Source organism: Malaclemys terrapin, chromosome 4, assembly GCF_027887155.1.
Source record: "Malaclemys terrapin pileata isolate rMalTer1 chromosome 4, rMalTer1.hap1, whole genome shotgun sequence".
Taxonomy (NCBI): Eukaryota; Metazoa; Chordata; order Testudines; family Emydidae; genus Malaclemys; species Malaclemys terrapin.
The window spans coordinates 12,585,170-12,607,305 of record NC_071508.1 but is presented as its reverse complement, the minus strand read 5'-3'; the positions used below and the strand labels follow the sequence as shown (position 1 = coordinate 12,607,305).

At 44.9% G+C, this 22,136-nt stretch overlaps 1 protein-coding gene across 1 annotated transcript in view; it reads right to left on the bottom strand.

Moving 5' to 3' along the window:
- Positions 1 to 9,801: 9,801 nt before the first annotated feature.
- Positions 9,802 to 22,136, bottom strand: part of PLXNA2 (plexin A2) — a 324,134-nt gene continuing 311,799 nt past the window's right edge. The window contains exons 30-32 of the mRNA XM_054026508.1: positions 20,743 to 20,955; positions 18,657 to 18,807; positions 9,802 to 17,283 (exon numbers count right to left, since the gene is read on the bottom strand). Coding sequence (XP_053882483.1) covers positions 17,188 to 17,283; positions 18,657 to 18,807; positions 20,743 to 20,955 — 460 coding nt within the window. The 3' untranslated portion in view covers positions 9,802 to 17,187. The remainder of the gene's footprint in view (positions 17,284 to 18,656; positions 18,808 to 20,742; positions 20,956 to 22,136) is intronic.

Sequence of the window (22,136 nt, the reverse complement as noted above, 5' to 3'; positions counted from 1 at the left end):
TTACCTAGTTACATTCGTGGCCCCCAGCATCATCAGATTATCTGAGCACCTCACAGACAGTACATTTAGCCTCACAACGCCCCTGCAAAAGAGGAAAGAATTATTTCTCTCCCCTGCCCCCCCCCCCCCACTGTGCAACTGGGGAACTGAGGCACAGATTGATTAAGTGACTTGCCCAGGGTCACAGAAGGAGTCTGTGCCAAGAATAGCACCTAAATCTCCAGAGTCCCAGCCATTACTACTACTACGTCTATTAATTAGTTGTATCATGGCCGCGCCTGCAGGTTCCAGCTAAGACTATGGCCCCATTGTGCTAGGTGCTGCATGTACACATGGTGAGACAGCTCACGCCAAGGAGAGCTTGCAATACTGTTGTAACCACGCAAGCTTTCTTTTGCAACCATCGGCCTAGGCAGAGCGCTCCGACCAACCCCGTAGCAACCCCCAGGTTTATTTCCCTAGATGTGCTTGAGCCTTTCTGATGCTTGAGCTGTTTGTTGTCTTTCCATGTGAGAAGATTTGCACCATTTCCCTTCTGTGTAAGGTGCTTGAACTCTGACCCATGCCTGTCAAAGGCTAAAGTGCTATTTGAGAGAGCTTATAAAATATGCATAAGGTCTGTGACCTAGTCTATAAAGTCCTGTACTGCCTGAGGCGATGCCTCTGTGGTTAGCTCAGAGAGACTGCAGGTTCCTGCTTCAAAAATCAAATGTCAGAAGAAAACTCATTCAAGAGCAACTTCCCTCCCTCCTTCCCTCTAAGAGCATCCCGATGCTTCCCTTTGTAGGCACTGAACACAGCACAAAGAATGTTTATGCATTTATATCTCCTTCTCAAAGCCCAGTGTAATTGCGTTCTAACAAAGGCGAAAATGCTCTCTCTTCTTTAGGACCCGGATGGCATTTGGCATGGAATTTCAATTCAGAAAGTGCGAAGGAGACAGCTTCCTCCAGCTTCATCTGGGATACGTGCTGCCACCAGGACACAAAGGTGCTTCTTTGAGCCTCGGCTGCATTAGCAGGTAAAATATGTGTAGCCAGAGACAAGCCAGCCAGCCTACAGGGACTCTGTTAATGAATGCATTGGTACCTGGTGCTTCTATAGCACCTTTCATCCCAGGCTCTCAAAGTGCTCTACACATGTCAATTAAATCTCCCAGCACCTGTGTTAGCTCCACTGTATTTTACAGATTGGGAAGCAGCGACACAGAGAGGTTAAGCGAATTAGTGAAGAACATGCTGAGTTAGTGGGAACGCTGAGAACAGTACCCCGGGGAAAGAAAAATTCCCTTCACAGCAGGAATCAATGGGTGATATTCTCTAGCTTCTGCGACCAGCAGGTTCGATTAGATGATCATGGTGGTCCAGCCTGCCTTCTGCCTCCCCTGCTCTAACCACTAGACACCACTTTTCATTCCCAGCAACCATTTAGAATTGTGCTGGGAGAGGGGCAGGTGGAGTTGGATGATTCAGGGGTTTCCATAGTAAAGCTGTTTTCAGCTGTCAGCCTAAGGTAGGAATGTGGAAGCCTCTAAATGGCAGATGTAGTAGTATCAGAGTGTAGCTTGATCCCAGGCTGTGTGGTGGAGGAAGAGGCAGGGTGAAAGTTGTTGGTTCCCAGCCCCTGTAAAGAGGGCAGCGAATAGCGATTGTCTGGAAGACTGCAGCTGGGCAAAGTAAACTGATTGCTTTAAAAATATAATTTTTAAATGAGAGGAAACGCAATTGATTTTGTGTGTTTAAATGCACTACAGAGTGGAAAATCCATTTTTTCCTTTTAGGCACTGCACAGACTGAGTGAGATCCAATCCTTCTATGCTCCTCCAAACCTGCTCTCCCCACCACCCAAGGCACAGACAATATGGGAGAAGTTAGGAAACACACACACACATACACCCACCCCGCAATCCCATGCGGACATAATTACAAAGCTTTAAAAACTTCCTCTTAATAGGTCGGAGTGACAAGAAAAATGAATGTTTTATTGAGGAAATAACATGATATAATTACAAACGTCTCCTGCACTTGGCACACAGACAAGGAGGCCGATTTTCAAAAGCAATAAAGGTGAAATGGCTGGCATAAAACTCCTGTAATCAAATGTAAAAATAATAGTGCAGTTCATTAATATCAAGACAAGCTAATGGAGATGGTGTTCTTAATTATCAAATACAGCCATGGATTTAATTTTTACCTGAGTCGTTTAAATTTGGTCGGTTTTTTTCCTTTTCATAGATGCTATGCCGCAGGGCAACACTGAACATTTGTAATTGGATTCCATCGCTGGAGTTAATTATAAAGAGACAATAAAAACTGCTTGGCTTCTATTTTAGTAACTATTACTTTTGTGTTAAAATCCTTTGTTTGGGGTGGGGGTAGATATTTGTAGTTTTAATTTAACATGAAAGCTTTGTACATATTATATCTGTGCATTTATACACAGACATGTTACACACATATATAGACACACATTTTATATTATATATGTGTATCTGTATTAGTGTGAGTGTGATATATATATTTATATAAAATATACATATCACATCGCGCACACACAAAAAATATGTATATACACTCAGCGCCATACCTATATATAATATGATATGAGGCAGGAAGACAGATTTCTTTGCTCTTCTGGGAGACCAGATTTCCCTAATAAAGAATTTAGCTTCATTAGCCAACAAATAACTCTGCCCTTTAGAATCTAATGAGCACATTCTCCCACCCAACCCCACATGACTCAGTAGCTGAGAAACTCAGAACCCATAAGTAGTAGAGTTTGGTGTTCCGTAAAGCTGTTTTAACTAATTCATAGCTACAAGATGTAACAATGTTGTGCCAGAACAATTCTGCATTGGCAGGGGAGAGAGCAGGGTCTAGGTCAGGGAGGTGCATAAGCATAGAATCTCAGGGTTGGAAGGGACCTCAGGAGGTCATCTAGTCCAACCCCCTGCTCAAAGCAGGACTAATCCCCAGAAAGATTTTTACCCCAGATCCCTAAATGGCCCCCTCAAGGATTGAACTCACAACCCTGGGTTTAGCAGGCCAATGCTCAAACAACTGAGCTATCCCTCCCCTCTTTAAGCACATGCATAGACCCATTGACCTCAAGGTGTGCACACGCTTAAATACCTTGCTGGACTGTGGTCTAGATCAGTTTTCCGCCAGTCGCAGCATTCTGTAGCACAAGTGGTAAGTGAGATTGTCTCATAGCTCCCATCTGTAAGGAACCAGGGACTAGAATGCTGGTCTGCAAAGCCTGGGCTGGCTGGTATTCCCATAGTACCACCAGGAGGCCCTCCAGAGGCACAGCCATGGAGCACTATGGAGAGTAGGTGCTGCGGGAAGCGCTGCCCAAGAGACCCAGAATGACTGAGCCCTGCGGCCCTCTGATTGGCCAAGCACCCTATTTTAACCCCAAGGGTTGGCCCAGGAAGTTGTCTGGGCAGCCACATAGAGTTTAGTCTATTGCCATGCTCGACTTCGCTTGATCTCTGGCCTTTGACTCCAGCCTGACTCTTGCTTACATAACCTGGCTCTTGTGATTCCTCCAGCTCCTGCCTGGTGACTACTGTCCCTGGTGGCCAGATCTTAGCCCAGCTGTGACTGCTAAGCCAGACCACTTACGCCCTGGTCCATTACACCATTTTAGCTCCCCCATGGTGTGAGAACCAGTGAGCTAGGGGACCTGATGGGTCCTTGTCATTTCTATATCCCTGATAATTTACTCTCAAAAGCCTGAGCGTGCACATTCCCTCTTTTGAAAAGAGGCTTGAAAGCTGAAATGAAAAATGTACAGAGAAAATGGATTCTCTCTGCTTTCAAAATAATCCATGTGAATTGTTTCTAATGATGCTGTCTTGGAAGAAATATAGTATTTCGTGGGTGAAAAATTTCTTATGAAGCAGCTGAATGATGCATTTTTGTGTCAGAAAACTATTTGCAAATGCATCAATATCCTTGTGTGACCACGAGAGCAAGTAGAGTAGTAGCAGCTCAGTGCTAGATACTCCAGAAGTGGTGGTTTTCTCCAAGTCCCTTAACGATCAGCACTATGGGTTTTCTCCTGGTATCTATGAGAAAAACTTTATCCATGAGAACATGCCAATCATCAATTCTAGGAATTCACCATAACAGATCACACTACAGTTCACTCGAGCATAATATCCTGCTTCCAATACCTGATGCTTTAAAGAAAGATGAAAGCCTTACAGAGTGCACCTGGCCAATTGTGCAAAGATATATATATATATATATTATGGAGAGAGGGGTAAATTTCCTCTCTGATCCTCAGGGAAATCAGCTTATACATGAAGGGCTCTATCCTGCAAGATGCTGAGCATTCAGGCCCTGATCCATCAGTGCCCTTAAACCTGTGCTTAGCTCTAAGCATGTGAGTAATATCTCTGACGTTAAGGATGTGCTTGAATGCTTTGTTGGGTCGTGGCCAGAGTACACAGCACCTTGCACCTCCTGAAGCAAGAGATCTGAATTCCCCTATCCTATGATTAGAAATATTAGTAATGGTCAGAAAATTATTATATTTTCTGAGCCATAAACGGAGAGCACAATGCCATCACATAGTACCAGGTGCTATTGCTAGTGTGTTCAGTGCTTCCCAAATGCTGAGTCAGTCTGGGACATAATATAAATAATCAGATTCTACTAATGTCACGTTGGCTTGGGGAGGGGAGTTCACGCATTACACCTGAAGGGGGTTACTTATTGGCCAACAAGCTAAATCCATTATTAGGGGAATAAACATTCTGCTTGCGAATCTTTCTCCCCAGGGGAGAAAGAAATTCTGAAGTTTTGTACCTCCTCCCCCAGTAGTTTTATAATATATTTCGCTGTCTGTCACCAGGAGCTCACGTTAAATTTAAATTACAAATGCATTAGCCATCTATACATACTACCACAAAAGAATATTTATTGGAATAAAAGGCAATAGATTTTTGAGTTATCATTCTCCGTTTTAAACAACTGTCTGATTATATCCAATTATGTGTTACGCTCAAGCTAGGTGTTTGTAGAAAAAGAAAGATGTTGGAGTTTAAAACAACGTCAGGTCAAAATTGATGCCATGGTTGTGTTTGATAATTAAAAAATGCCACCTCCATTAGCTTGTCTTGATAAGCAGACAGGCAGACGAATGCATGTTCAGAAAACTTTCTGCTAGTCCAGTGACTGTTTGAAACTAATAAGCAAGGGTTGCATCAGTATATTCAGAAGGTAAAATGAAAGCAAGCCCAGTACAAATGAAAATGAGGGATTCGTGGATAAGAAAACTAAAAATTAGGGACTAGAGAGTAAACAAAAAACCATGCTGCTGCTATTTCATGAAGAAAATAAACCTCCTCTGTATTAAAATTGCCAAGTGCAGCCATCAAAACTAAGCAAATAGTTTCTGAGACAGCTTGACATTAATACAGACAGATGGGAGTGGAGGAGGGTAAGGGCTGGTGTTGGTGCAGGGACATGGAGATGAGACTCACCGAATGGAGCCATGATTACTGGGCCAGAGACCAAAGCACTGCAAGATGCTAACAGATCAGCAGTAATTTTGTTCACCTCACTTAGATTTTTTTTTTTTTTGGTACAGTTCCCTCTTTTTATCCACTATTTGTCAGAAATGGCTCATTCTTGCTGTCTGTGGATTTGTACCTCACTCCGCCTGCTGTCAGGCACAACAGGACCCTCCACAACCCACATCCCCTCTTTCCCTCACAGTGCACATAAGAATCCCCATCCAGTAATCCACTTCCATCGCTAATGGGCAAACACCTCTCCCACAACACAGACCCGTACATTGCAATCACATATATCCCACACACTGCACCTTCACTACCAACGTGCACTCAGTCACACGCGCACGGCCTCCGGCCGCGTGCAAACCCAAACCCTCCTTCACCAAAGAATTCAAAGCTACACACCATAAAAATGTATTGGCGTGTGGACCGCAAAGCAGCACGGTCTGTTGTTGAGACTCAAGGCTGTAGTGAGATCCTCCCCTAGTGTAAATGTTCATAGCTCCACTGGCTTCAATAGAGTGATGACAATTTGCACCCGCTGAGGATCTGCCCTCTAGTCATTGAGTTAGTGCTCACATCAGTGCTTAAACTATTACGGTGCCAATTGTCGAAAGACGACGCCGTCTTGAAATAGCAGTTTTGTAGCTGGAGTTATGGTTTGTTGTATTGGAACAAGGACAATTTGGTAGCTGCCTGCCAGAGGCCAGTTGCTGGAGGCCAAACTGTACAGTACAAGACTTTATAGACTAGGTCACAGCCTCATGCATATTTTATAAGCTCTCTCAAATAGCACTTTAGCCTTTGCCAGGCCTGGGTAGATAGCTAACAGGAGAATGGTACTGGGGAGTGACAGGCATCTGCTCTGTCGAGGGAGGGTGCTATGTCCTCCACCTGTAACTATGTCCATCTTGACTGGGGGTCACTCTAGCAAAACTGGTATTAAGGATGCTGTCAAAGGGAGATTAAAAGGCCCAGAGGAGGTGGTGAAGTGGAAAGACTGGAAAGGAAGTAGCCATTGGAAAGGGAAAAATATTCTTTCCCATGAGCTTTAGGCTCAGGAGTTCCCTTGGGGGTGAAATTGAAAGGAACAATTGATTTCTGAAGTTGCCCTTTCAGTGACTCGCTCGAAAGGGAAAGCACGAGGAATCTGTGCAGCCAGCTAGCTTGCTGAGTTAGACATGAAAAGCTGACAGGGCGAGGGCTTTACGCAACAGCACTATCTGCATTTTATATTAACTTTACTAAGCATTGTTTGACTTTGCCAGTGCAGATGGTGCCCTGTGAAGTGCATCCCACATAAAATGTAATTCTGATTAAGTATAGTTTCTGCTGTTCATGTGAAGCTTTATCTAGCTTTGAGGGAAACAAGACAAACTGACCTGCCAAAGGATCATATTGTCTCACTAACGTGATATATTTGCATTGGCTTCACATAGGAGCGGAATACGGCTGCCTATTAGCAAAACACTAAAATAGGCAGCCAAGATGCCATATACCTGCATAAAACAATGTCCTGATCAGATGCAGCACCCAACTCTTTGCTGTTATCTGCCGTGTGTGGTGTTTAGAGCGTTCACATCCCATGTTGGATTTATCCTCTTTAATCTCCCTCTAAATTAAAAACAAGCTAAGCCCCTTTTTGGAGATGTTACAGAAAACCACGTTTCCTTTTTATGCTTCCTTAAAGAACTCCATTTTTCTGTCTCTTCTCATCAACCAGAGTAATTTTAGGCTGTTAGAGAAAGTTCATCGCTGTAATTGCAACCATATTGGTCATTAAAGTTGACAGGCTGTTGAGCAAGTCACTCATCGATTCCCACCACTCAGCAGACAGCTCCCAGCGCTTGCTAAAATGTTAGTTTGAATTTATGAAAAGGAAGCAAATCCATGTCACCTCCAGGGAGGGGAGAAAGCTCAGACCTCATCCTTGCCTTTATTTGTAAACAGTATTCACATGCTCCTCCCCTAAGCAGATTCAAACTATTCATTATTTACCTTAGCCCATAAAAGACCCCCTAGAGCTCTCTCTTATGGGATGAAGTCGGTAATGCATTTGGGAAGGAGAACTGAGCTCTCCTGCCTCTGAGTTGATAAAACAACAAACCTCACATGACATTCCTGAGCTTAAGGATATTTAAGAAGGATAATGGCTCTTTGTATTTACATAGAAGGATCTCAAAAATTGAAAGAGGTGGGCATTATTACTATCGGTTTATAGGTGGGGAAACTGAGGCATGAAGCGTTTCAGGACCTGATCCAGTGGGAGTCATTACACTATCCATGGATAATTGATCTGGCCCTAGACGAATACTAATGTCGTTCAGGCCCCAATCCAGCAAAGCACTTAAACATGTGAGTAGTCCAAAGAGTGGGACTTATCCTCAGTTGGTGTAAATGTGAAGCTATGACAATATACAGAAGCCGAGGCGCTGCCGCCATATATGTCAGTGCTTGGCTGGCTCACGGGTTCTGTGATTCAGTGGCATAGCTGGAAACCGAACACAGGAGTCATGACTCCCCATTCATTGTTCTAACCACTGGACAACTCTGCCTCCCACTTTGACACTCTACAAGTTAATATGTCTGTCTGTCTATCTGGGGAGGAGGAAAGCTTTTAAAAGAGATTTGTGCACGATAGATAAATTGTCTCATCTCAAACAGATATAAAGCATCCAGCCACAGGGAGTTATTTCCGAAATGCTTCAGATACAACCACTTGTGGTTGTGTTTCCCTTCACCGTTCTCTTTCGTCTGCTCTTGATGAAGAGGAGCCATTCCGGGTTATCTTGATCTCCCATGTTTTTTTGGCTCTTTAGGACAAAGATAAAAAGAGAGATTCTTTAGCAAGTTGTTACCATGTGTCCTCCCTCCTCACTTCCATTCCAATAACAAGGAAAACAACTTGATTTACTTCACTTATTACTGGAAAAAATATTCTCTCCTCACCCCCATTAATCATAGACCAAAAAGTGTCTTTTGTATGTTTGAAGCTAGGGGGCAATGTTTTACCTTCTTGTCCAGCCTTGTGGCTTCCAAGCCCTTGGCATGCTATGGAAATAAATCTGACATTAAAATACTTCATTTTGGATCTCCGGTTACGGATTTATTACTGGTGCGACGTAGCAAGTAAATACTTCTTGCAAGTATTCTCACCACATACAATGAATCCCACACACTCCATGCTAGAAAATAAGGATCCACTTGGGATTTTTTTTTTATCCAGTAAACTTTATTTATATATAACAACAGTACAAAGTGAGTCCTTGGCTTGCAAAATAGGAGTGTTTCATATTTACAATAGGTACACAATCATATATTAGAATAACAAAAAAACCTTTTTTCCTTGGAACATTTTTAAATACTTAAACTTTCTTACATTTTTTTCCACAACACTTGTAAAAACAACAAAAACCAGACAACCATCTTTAAAAAAAATATAATACAGAACTCCAGTGTGTCAAATATAAGGGGAAGGGAGGAAAAGCTAGAGAAAGGTTACGGTTGTGTGGGGGTGGGCAAAGTATGCACTTCAATTTATTATCCATGACAACTTGCCTTGTAACTGGTATGCATTTATTTTTAAGGGATGGGTCAAACAGAATAAGAAGCCGTTCCACCCCCAGCAAATCTTTATCCAAAAACTCAAACCAATCCTTTTTTGAGCTTCAAGAAAGTTTGGTTCCCATTTCCTGCTCACCCCCTAAACCCATTTTCCATATCAGTGTCCCTGCAGAAGGAGCCATTAACGAATGAGCACTCTCCGTGGTACCATAGGGGTATCTTGCTGTAGTACATTTTGAGTATAAGAAATAACATGGCAGAGTCAGTATTATGGAACGATGCTTATTTACTTTTTGATGGCTTCCCCTATATGCACATCCATGTACTGTCTGACTGGAAATGACAAAAATACTACAGGAGAGGCTGTTTTCATCATTTCCCCAGCCCATCTGCAGCAGGAAGTGCTAGAAATCTCAGAAGAAAGCCTGCGCAGGAGATTTCTGGTTTGATTTTGCAGACCTAAGAGGCCTGGAGAGTTCAGATAAGCATCCCAACTTCTGGGTTCTTTACTGGAACCCGCCAATCTGAGTTATTTGCCCATTGCGCGGGGGAGGGGGAAGACTTTTTACACAGGAGGGGGGAAAAGGCTGGATAAGACAAAGGCAAATGGGACTCTTTAGACTGAAAAAGATAAACACAGAGACAACTTCAGTGTCAACAATACAGTCAAAACAAATGGTGTCATTTGAATTGTGGCCTGATTTGTTTCATGTAAAGCCCCCAAAGCGACGAGTCTCAGATATCCACGCAAGGTGGTGAGCTGCTTGTTTAGTCCAGTCTGTGTTTGTTACTAACCGGGGCAGAACACACGAGACTCGGGTGCGTTAACCACTCACCTACTGCTGATGCAGCAGAAAGATATGCATATGCAATGGAACCTTGACCTGCTGAAGGAAAACCCTCTTTCTGAAAAAAGAACAGGAGTACTTGTGGCACCCTAGAGACTAACAAATTTATTAGAGCATAAGCTTTCGTGGACTACCGCCCACTTCTTCGGATGCATAAGTACTCCTGTTCTTTTTGCGGATACAGACTAACACGGCTGCTACTCTGAAACCTCTTTCTGAAGATTATCCCCAAGCTGTCATCACAACGTCCCCGCACATCTGAGCCATTGCCAGCAGGTACAATAAAACATTGAGGGGATCACAAAGGGTTGTAGAGAGCTTACGAAAGCTTGATATAAGATGTTTGTCCTTAACATAATTGGGAAGAAATGCTCACCATCTATTTTTGTACTATTTGGCTTCTCACATTGTCTTGAACTAGAACAGGAGTGTTGGAAAGGGGAGGATTTTTGTGAGGCAAGAAAAAAAAAAATCAAGGTCTTCCTTTCAAACTGGGAGCCTTTATGAAGGTAAGAGGTAACCATGTCCCTTGCAGAAGGGAGTCCCTTGCACTATTGCTTACTGGAAATTGAACAGTGACGTTTCCCTTCTGTGAAGCCTTTTAAACAGAGATAAACACGTTCAAAGCCTTCACAGTTTCAAAAACTGCCCCCCTTTTAAAACTAGCCTGACTGGCCTGCATTTCGATTTTGCATTTTGGGTTATTCAGCCCAGTGGCTTCCGAATAGCGTTGCCTTTAGAAACGTCAGTGCATAGCTTTACATTTTTAACCCAAATGATTCCCCCAAGTAGTATCTAATCTAAAAAATGGGGCTGCCCCATCCGCATTAACATTGCGGGGCCCTTTTGCTACCACATACATTAGCCCTGTGCCTCTCACCTGCTGATCCTGACAAGCCTGGGATAAAGGGTTAAAGGCTGAAGGGTACTTAGGGTGGGGATCAAGTTTTCACTGAAGACACATTCAATATACAGATCAGACTGTTCACCAAGCTTTATCTAGCAAGTAACTATATACAACATCACAGCTCTCTGTATTATTGGCTTAAGGTTTATGGTACAATGAAATACTGAAATATGAGGACTGAAGCTTTGCTGTATTTTTAATGCATCTTTGATGTTGGTTATTTATCCTTCTCTGAACATTTTTTATGTCTTTTCTCCAGAGTGCAGTCACCATTGAGTTTCCCCCTGATGTCCCAGCTCATTCAAGTCATTCTGTTTTTGTTTCATTTAGACTGCTGAATTGAGTCCTCCTGACAGGCAAATACTGAGAGCACTGGAAACTGAAAGGAGAACTGCCAGCGACAGGGGGAAAACACAACCCTGCTGCTAATGGGAAACATTCTAGGCGTAGGCTAAAAAAATAATCAATGTTACAGGAATAATTCTTAAGGATGTTTTACCCCTGTCAAATTCCTGAAATTGGGAGGGCATCAGAGCAGCACACAGACCAGCTTCCCTTCACCTCTTTTGGAGTTGTGGGCACTCAGCGTCTCTGGCAAATCAGACTCTTTATGTGCATCTCATGTAGGGCAACAAAAACGGAGGTATCCCAAATCAGTAGCTAATGCTGAACTCTTGGATCTTAGGCTTGGTCTACACTACCCCCCCTAATTCGAACTAAGGTACGCAACTTCAGCTACGTGAATAACGTAGCTGAAGTCGAAGTACCTTAGTTCGAACTTACCTTGGTCCACACGCGGCAGGCAGGCTCTCCCGTCGACTCCGCGGTACTTCTCTCGCCGAGCTGGAGTACCGCAGTCGACGGCAAGCACTTCTGGGTTCGACTTATCGCGTCCAGACTAGACGCGATAAGTCGAACCCAGAACTTCGATTTCCAGCCGTCGAACTAGCTGGTAAGTGTAGCCAAGGCCTAAGCAACATGTCCAGGGTCACTCTGTGAATCAGCAGTAGGCAAGAATGGAACCCAGAAATCCTGACTCTCAGGCTCTCTACTCTAATCCTTAAACAACATTCCCAGCCAAATTGTCACATGTAGAGAATGTAGTGAGATTTTTGGTAAAAATCCATTTAAAATGTTTATTAGCAATAGAATATATTATTTAAGTGGAGTTGTGTTGTCTGGGTGTTTAGACTGCATAGGACAGGCATTGCACGCCAGGGAGAGGAAGGATTCCATCGGCACAGGAGGAGAACAGCTGCATGCAATGGCCCTATTATGCCAGAGCACCAGGAAAAGATTTGCATCCTAAACATTCAAAATAGTGAGTTAGTCACACACATCTCCCTTTTCTCCCTTTGCCTACAATGTTTCCCATTAGCAGCAGGGCTGTGGCTAGTTTATTTAAAATGCTTGTTTGTCATGACAGTTCTTAATATAGCTACAGGGCATTCTTAATATAGCTAGACGCTATGAAGGCTTCAGCAGTTTTCCTGTTCTGATTTCTCTTGCTTCACTTTAAGCACTGGGAGATCCCCTTACCCACCCTCTATGGGAAGAAGCAGGCAATATGACCTCCACATCTCTCTGTCATAGCATTTTGGTGCTAAAGAACAAGGTCCCAGCAGACGCAAGCCTGCTGATAAGCTGGGACTCTTGTATAGGGTTTTTTAATAAAGGCTTTCAAAGTGGAAAGGCATTTGGTTAGCACTTTGCTACCCCTTGGAGTGGGCTCTTTGATGGCTCAGGATACTGCTCACGAGCAGAAGATTAAATGGAATTATTTAAACAGCAGCACCAGACACAGAAATTCCAGAAATGACAGCTTCTGCTCGGATGTCAAAACCCTTGAAACAAAGCAGGCTAGTGACTCATAACACCAAACCAAGTTTGGCCTTGTGCAGGGAAGCACTAAAATGGATGTGGAATCATTTCATCTAAGGCAAACTCAGTGCCTCCCCACCAACCAAACCTGGAGTCAGTTGCCTGTAGTACAAAGAAAATACCATTTTGAGATCTGAAGCTTTACTCACAAAGAAGCTGAGAACAGGGCAAAGACTGCCAGGGCCTTGCCCTAAAGGGACAGGCTGTTTCATACCACAAACTTCCTTTAAACTTCCATTATATAGGCGAATAATAGAAAGTAGAGATGGAACAGGCTTGCTAGGTCACATCTAGTCTATCCCTACTCCAGCTTGTGTTCCCTATACTATACCTCTAATTCCAGTCCCATTTTACCTGCTTTAAGTACTGAGGCTTCTGCTGCTTCCCTTGGGAGACTATTCCACAGTCTAACAGATTTTACTGTTTGAAAAATGCTCCTGGTAATCAGTTAAACATTTTCCCCTTTTGCTCAGTTGGCTCCAAATACCCCTAGTTATTAACCTCAAATATTCTCTCCCTACTCTGTGCTTACAAGTATTCAAGGAATATAGATAGTTATATTATCCCCTTACTCATCACTTAGCCAAGTTATACATGTTCAGCTCTTTTCATCCTTCCTCATAAATCAATCCCTCCAGGCCCTGTAATCACTGTAATTTTTCCCTAATCTTCTTTACCTTTCAACAGGATTAGGAATAATATACAGCCTCTTTTCAAGCCACCAGCCAGCAGAGGGCGAGAGAGTTGCTAAGGGACAAAAACAAAACAACTAGGCAGGACTGACATATTTCATCCAGCAGAGTGGTAAAACACCCACGCACAACCATGGACATGGTATTTCTCCGGTAAAGAAATCTTCTGCAGAGAGCTGCTCAGGCAGACACACCTACATAGATGTGCAGGGGATCTAGGCTCTGTAATGCACTCAGGATTTCAGCCTTGACCGGAGAAAAGAACTCAACAAAGGAAGAAAACCTGAGGAACTGGACATAGAGAAGGGCAAAGAGTTTGTATGATGTTTCCTGCCAGGAGTCAAAGCTCAGGGAGATGCAAAAAGCCAGCCATTCCAGGGAGAAAAAGTGGTGTAGGCCTTGTTAAATAAAGGATTTAAAATGAATGGACATGAAGGCATTTGGGCCATTAGGTGCTACACAGAGTTGAGTGGATACTGCAAACTATCGTTCACTAACGTTCTGGGTGAAGAAAAACCAGGCCTTTGCTTTCACAGTCTTCGAACCTTATCGTCAGTCTGGTGCAAGTAAGCATTCAGCACAGAAGTGCTTGGGAGCCATCCAGAAAGCAAAAATAAGACCATTTGACTTGGCTGACCAATTGGGGAACTATGAATACCTGAACCAATGGTCATAGCTTGTTTGCAGGGCTCAAAAACATTCACATAAACCATTTGGTGGACCTTTGTGAACAACAAAAAACAACCAAACAAAAACACCCCGTCAGAACCGAATTTTTTAGGGGCTATCACAAATGTGATGTGCTCCAATCTTCTGTAATGTCAGCAGCAAACATGTCAGGTTAGCAATTGCTCTAATGATTGGGTATTAAATTTATCAGCTACACAAAACACTGTGATGTTAGGCCTTTACCAGGACAGCCTCGACATTTCTACATGTCCTCTCTTTGACATCAGGCTCACCATACAGGCAAAGGGTCCCTGAGAAGGGAACTCTCTTGGTAACGGGCAGCCTGTATTCTGTGCTGCTTCTCAGATTCCTTTCCTTGCCCTGCTCTCCCAATATGTCAGTAAATCAGAGCCTTCTAGTTGCAAAGCTTAGGCTATTGTGAATGTCAAAAGCTTTGGCTTATTGCGCAGGGTCAGTCATTAGTATTTCTTTCAGGCTATTAATAGGACCCAGAGAAACTCTCAAAGGCGGATTATCAGTAGAAAGTGAACTTGGCATGGTTTTTAATGAATTGTAATTAAAACAGCAAGTTTCCTGAGTACTTCTCTGAACGTTTTTCCCCTCCCCTGCCCCTCTGTTGGCTGCATTTAGACTAGAAACTAACCGTCTGGGGCTCTCACTGTGTAGTTAATGTAGTGTTCTTAACCTACACAGCAATAATTTGACACAGTCCTCTCACACCCTTCTGCTGAAATGGTGCAGGTTGTCAGGCAGTTATCAAAATGGAATTTTCTTTGAGACACAGATTGAGCGCAGATTAAGGCCCCGATCTTCCATATGGATCCATCAGTATGGATCCTTGCACCCAGGGGGAGTCCCAACAACTTCAGCATGACTCTGCATGAGCCGAGTGGTCCATGCTGGCAGATCCCAATGTATGATGTTTAAGCAAATGCAGATGAGAAGTATTTGATCCTCTACTAAGAGAGCTGATTCATACTGCCCAACACTGTGGTTATGAGTCTCTCTGATGTCAGTAATATAGGGCCTCCCTTCACTTCTCACACCCTTTATTAATCTTTTGGGAGCATATTGATTGAGTCCTGCTGCTGAGAGATTGTTTTGCTTGGGTAGCAGCAGGATTTAGCCCCCAGACCTGCAAAGTACTGGGCACTCTTGACCTCACTGACTTCAACCAGGTTTTGAACAGTACTTTATATTCAGAAACATTAGCTAATGCTCATGCACCCCAAATTATTAGTACTCTCTCCATTTCAGGGATGGCGAAAGAATCAGAGAGAGATGACAACTAGCTTGGGATCACGCAGCGAGTCCATGGCTAGCACACACTGCCTCTCCACAAGGAGACTTAAGGCTGGGCATTTTCAAGTCTGGTTTTGATTCCATTAAACAAACTCTGGTAGCTATTTTGCTGCAACCACCAAGGCTCATATGGTCGATACTTCTATTTCCATTAGGTCTAATCACCTCATCCTCCCCCACTGCAGACTGCACAAATATCAATATTTATTACAGAGAGAAATATTTACAGCATTCCATCCGCCTCTTGGCACTCTTTAAAGGGACAGGAAAGCTTTGGTTTCTTTTAAAGGAAAGACACTCACAAACATTTGCCTTTCGCTGTCCATGAAAAGATGGGCTGCTTTGGCCAGTTAGAAACTGAACCTAACAATGAGATACAGAGACAAAGATGACAATGTTGGCTGGCACTCGGAGTGCGTCGTTTTGGACTTTCTCTCACGGTGAGTAAAGATTCTCCCTCTCCCCAACAACAACAAAAAAAAGTCCTATGCTTCACCTTTGGGTGACCTTGCATATGCTGAGAGAAAAATGCAATTGGAGTCTGTCCTGATCTTATGTGTAAGTATAAGAGTGTCTCAAACAGAAAAGCAATAAATATGTTATCTCGCTATGTCTACGCTTTTCAAGTATCACTTGCTGTAAACATTGGTTTTAGTTTGTTTGTTTTTTTTACTGCAAGAAATCACATTGTGGCTGGAACAAAATAACACTAGTCAACTAACAGCCCAAGCAACTAAGTCAGTCTCAGCCCAGCTCTGCTCGACTGTACAAGATCAGCCAATTGGTTTTGCTTAAATTGCACCTGTAGAAACCTACAATGCACCAATTTCAGTTTAAACAGTATATGACTTCCTTAGTTTCAAATGCCACGAAGGGCAGAACATTCTTCAGGAACACGAGTGCAGCAAACAAAAATACCGCGGAATCTTTACACCGGAGTGGAGCTGTGTGTTGAAATGGAATGGAAATAAAAGAGAAAAATGTTTAAAATCAGACCCACCATCATTCAACAGTAAGTGGGATTTGAAAAATATATATATAATATCTATATATTGACACTATATAAATACACAGATAAAGCTGGATTTCAAGACAAACAGGTTAGATGATCTGATGGTTCTGTAATTCAGGTCAAGTTCTTTCTGGTGCCACTGGATTTATTTCCAGCTAAACTATTATCTTCCTTTGTGTAAAAAGGTTTGGTGCAAACTTGTGCTCATATTTTTTAAAAGTTCCCAGGAACAGGAATAATTTCATTTTCCAATTTTTCGGATTAGCATAGGAGTCTATTCGCAGAATGTCTGAGCCACACACCACAGGAAACTGACGAGTGAGAGAGAGAGAATTTGGAATTGAATTTTGTTGGCTGAATTATCTGTGTGGCCACTGTGGTTGCTTTCATTTTTTTCTTTCCCTTTTTTTTTTAAACCCTTTAAATACAGTTTTCATTATTTCCTAATATATATCAAATGATTTTCATGCAAAGTAGCAGTCACGGAGGCATCCAGACTTCTCAGGTTCCTTCCTTCCATACATATGACTTGAGGAATTACTCCAGCTTGACCCTATTTTGCATTGAGATGCACTGTCCTTTTTGCTGTCCTTTCAAACTGGAATCTAAATGATTTTGAACTTAATATCTGGGACAATCCCTGCTTCCCCCAGAGGATGTTTCAGTATTTCTATGGGTCCAGTGCCTTCCTTGCTTGTTCATACTCTTCGTTCCCAAGAGTAACTAGTTCCTTCTCCTGGTCCTAGGAGCACCATCTCCTTTCTTCAGCTCTCGATAGACATGGCACAGATAAGCTGTTCTACTTTGTATGCCAAGCGCTGCCTGCGCGCCTGCTCATCTTGCTCCAGTGCCCCGATGATCTGGTGCAAAATAAACACAATTAATGCAAACATTCCAGAAAGGAGAGAAAAAGAAAGAAGGGAGGATGAGGGGAATAAATAAATAAAGAGAGAAAAATACTCAGAGATGGACTCTAGGTGTTCATGATAACACGCAGCAAAGATACCTAGGATGGGTCCAGCGTACTGAACTCCCTTCCCTGGGCAACACAGCGGCAGTGGTTAGTGAAGCTGGTAAAACGGAAGTACTTGGGGCAGACTAAGTTAATGAAGCTGGGCCAGTACAAGCCTTGCCCAGGAGTTGGGAGGGTCACCTGCGGCTTACGGGTCACTCCCCCATCTGAATGCTCTCCGCGCTTGGAGGGCTGAGGCTGGCCTGTTGCTGTCAGTCCCTCCCCTTAGTTTTGTTCCTTCAAAGAAACTTAACTAAGGAAAGACAAACAAAGCACTGAGTGCTCGTCCATTCCCAGCCATGCTGATTTATTTGTTGGACTGTTTGCTGCATGTTATACTATCAACACAATCATTCCCCTGCTCTTGTACCGTTGACTCTACATCCCCTGTCTCATTTAGCATGAAAGTTATGAGGTTTTAGTCCCTAATCGGAAGATGGCTGTGGCATTGTATCATAAATGCATACATGCAATTAAATGACAAAAACCTTCCTTTTAATGGATGTAATTGCAAAACAGGTTCTTCTCACAATGAAAATGAAGGGGTGGAACAGATGGCGAGAACTTGGTTTCAAGTGATGCATTCATTAAAGGAGCCCAGGCTGCCAGCTTTGCTGTGACACGAAATTTGTGCCATATTGGAAGTTCCCTGAGGATGCTGGAATTTGTGAGAGGGTTCGCTGGGGCAGGACGATTTTTCCCTGCATTTGGAAGTGGGCTGCACTGAGGGGGCACCCAGGATCAGGAATTCAGAGCTGCCCACACAATGCTTCAAGGGGTTGGCTCTCATGGGATGTGCTGCACTGGCAACTCTGGAGACCAAACCGCCTACGGATGCACAGCACAGATACGGCATTGCTAGCAGCAGTGCAAGCTTCAACTGTGCTGCCCTACCAACCAGCTCTGAGGGATGAGGGGGGAAATTGGCCTCCAGTCCCCATTCAGTCTTTGGCCTCCCTTCTGAGACTGCCAGCCAGGAAGCCAACTGTGCTATGTGGAGAAGCCTATTCATGCCAGGAACAGGACTGGGGCTAACCACCTGTCCAGGGTGACTTTCAGTCACTACCAAGCCAGAGTGGAACTGAACTGCCGACCTAGAGGTGAAAGGCCCCGTATCCCACTTACACCCAGAGCCACCTCCCAACGGACTCTATCTGTCTAAGGTGGCTTGGTGGCAGGATTGCAACATATCCTGTGGCCCGGGGGTGGGGGCCTGCTCACCTCTTCACTGTACTTGCTGACATAAGAGTAGATCTCATTGAGCGCGCTCAGCATGTTGAACTCAATGGCATGCAGGCGCGACTGCTCCGCGAGGTAGGCATTCATATCCTGGTCACTGATGGCTGGGAGCTTTGCAATGTCTGCATAATACCTGGGGAATGAAAGGTGAGAGACTAGTGAAAAACATATTGGCAAGGAAGGGCACCATGTACGCAGCAGGGATGCCAATGCCTCCTGAATGTAAAACCCCCAGGGTTCAGTCTTAGCTAGCATTCATTGCCCAGAACGGGGATCTGCAGTTCTATCTGGCCTTTGTGAAGCCAGCAAGGCCTCTCCTCCCTATTGCACCTAACCAAGCAGGAGCCACGGTGAATCTGGCCCTGTGCATATCAAAGAAAACATTTTACCCCACACTGAAATGCAGCAACTTCTGGGGTCCTGGGAACAGAGAAGCTTTATGACTCTGCACAGTAATACTATGTAATCTCCATCCAAAAAGTACACCAAAGTGGAGAAACTGCGGGATAATACCTTATCCAGTGGAAACTACAGGGGGGATTGGTGTGAGGCAGACAATAATGATCTGAACTGCAATCTGGGTCAGGCACCAAGGCTAACACTCCAAGACAGTGCCATGGGATCTTTAATGGTTGAGGTCTCCGTTGCACACCTAATCTGAAAGTCAGCACCGGCCATAGCAGCATGCGTGTTTGAACTGTACTGTTTGCTCTCTCCCTTTCAACCATCCTACCATGTTTGCTTGGGAACCTGCCAACTGGGAGGCAAACTGGTTCACCATTCATTCGTGGTCAGCATAAAATTAGCGAGGAAACCTCTCATTTTAGTTTAAACATTACCATTAAAAATTCTTATTATTCGCTACAGTCCTCTGATAGGGAGTCAAAAACCAGCAAGACTATAGGTGACACACCTGTCCAAGCAGAACATAAGAACAGCCGTATTGGATCAGACCAATGGTCCAGCTAGCCCAGCGTTCTGTCTTCTGACAGTGGCCAATGCCAGGTGCTTCAGAGGGAAAGAATAGAAGCATCCGGCAGAACCACCATTGTCCTCCTGCAAATGCTCCTCTGCTGCGAGACCTCCGTAACACCTGACAATGGTCAGATGGCTGGCGTGCTGTGAGTGCTGTTTATCATACTGACCAGCATCGCCTCCTTGTGCTGCCCTTGTCTGTCTGTTGTATTCACCCCGGCCCTTCATCTTATATTTAGGCTGGAAGCTTTTTGGGACAGGCACCATCTTTTTGTTGGGTGTTTGTACAGCGGCTAGTGCAGTGGGGTCCTGGTTCACGATGGGGGCTTGGCAATAATGATGCTTGCCATTGATTCAGAGGAAGAACACCACCAGCACCATGTCATCTTCCATCCAAGATCTCATCGGCTCCAATGCCGTTTAGACCATGGAATCAGGCTACGTGATGCTATGGCTGCAGGTCCAGCAATGCACATGTAATGCTGACAGACCTTGGCAGGTGGGATTGAACCTGGGACCTCTGAAGCTAAATGCATGAGCGAAAAGCCACATGCCTCTTAGCTAAGGCTGCAGCAGACTCATTAATCACTAGATGGTCTAGGTGCCAGTACAGCAGGACAAAGCCACAGGCGCCGACTTCCTCTCTTCCTGGGGGTGCTCAACACCCAGCTCTGCCCCAGGCCCGCCCCAACTCCACCCCTTCCTCCAAGCCCTCACCCCTGCCCGACCTCTTCCCGTTCTCTCCCCTGAGCACGCCCCATCCCCACTCCTCCCAGCGCCTCCTGCATGCCGCTGAACAGCTGTTCTGCGGCAGGTGGTAGGTACTGGGAAGGAGGGGAAGGAGTTGACCAGCGGGGCTGCCGGCAGGCAGGAGGCGCTGGTAGGAGGGGTGGAGCTTGGCTGCCATTGGCTGCTAAGCACCCGCTAATTTTTTTCCATGGGTGCTCAAGGGCCGGAGCACCCATGGAGTCAGTGCCTATGGACAGAGCTCTGCATCAAGCAGGCATGGGTTACACACGCACTACAATGGCTGACCAGGTGGTGCAATGAGACAGCTGCTGCTGCTCCTAACCATGCTCCTGCACTGACCTACCTTTCTACCCAGCTCTTGTAGCTGGGGATATCCTTGGCATAGAGCAATTTGTTGGAGGGGGAGTCCTTGCCCAGGCGGTGCTCTGAGGTGGAACAGGAGTCCATGAAGGTCTGGGCGACGACAGAGAGGCAGGCGTCTGTGATGCTGCCTTTGTGGATATCGAACACAAACTGGGGGTTTTTGATTACGTTCACCCAGAACCGGAGAGGGAGGCTGCAGGAAAACAAAGGAATAAAAGTAAGTCACAAACCCTAGAGACAGGAGGGCATCTTTCTTTCCCATGTATTTCAGGTCCCGCAATGATCTGCTCAGGGCTATAAACACTAAGTGGCAGTAATGGCCCCACAGTCTGTAATGGTACCCTAAGCAGAGCTGAGTCCATCTCATTAACAAATCCGGGCCAGGCTAGTGGCCTCTTTTCTTCTCTGATTTTCCAGCCACCCCTTGGCCCAGCCCCTGCTGACCCTGCCCACTCTGGAGTGGCTGCCATTTGACTTGGTCTTGTTCCACATCAAGGGGCTGCCAGAAAGGCCCGGGTGCTGAAGCCAAGTGGACTGCAGGAACCGTACTATAAGGCAGAGAGGAAACTCTCCATTTTAGGAGAGCCCCCAGTATTTGCCAGTGTTGGGTGCTGGGGTTTATGAGGCGATCCAGGGGGCTCGGGAGGTCAAGTGCAGTCTGTTAGTCTGTATCTCAGCGTGCTTTAGAGCGAAGGTCTGTGGCACTGAGCTGGTGCTACTAGAGTCCCTGCAGTGAGCAGAATCCAGGGCCTATTCCCAGCCCATCACCCTGGAAGAAGCACATCAGGTATCTCTGCCTTCCCCTTACCCCCAAATCCTGGGCCTTGGTAATCAAAGGAGAATTATTCTTCCCTTTTCCTTTGGCTCTGTAGCAGGATCAAAAACCAGCTGCTGCTTTCTGTTAGCTTTCAAGTCCCAGCTCTCCCTAGCTAGCCAGCTAGCTACAACCAAGGCTTCAGCCTTAACCCTTGGAGCACTGCAGATGAGTTGCTCAATGCCAACGCACAGCAGAGTCTCTTGTCAGTGGCCTCAACCCTCCACATGCTCCCAATCGCTGCTCTCTGCATGATGGCCCTGAACTGCTTCCAATGCTGACCGACTCTCCGGCTACTTCCCAGACCCCCCTCAGTTGGCTAAACCGCCTTCCCTCTTCCAAGCTTTCACACCTGTTCTCAATACCCCCCTTCCCTCACATCTCACCCTGCACCCCTCCCAGCTCTCCTGCTACTTCTAACAGGTGACCTGAGTCTACAACCCCAGCTACTAAAGTCTCTCAGTTTCCAGGTGGGCTCCTCCAGGAGATCTGATGTGGTCTGAGACTTAACCCTTTCCTTTCTCAAAGGAGCCATGCCTGGTCCTTTTCTAGCTGATGGA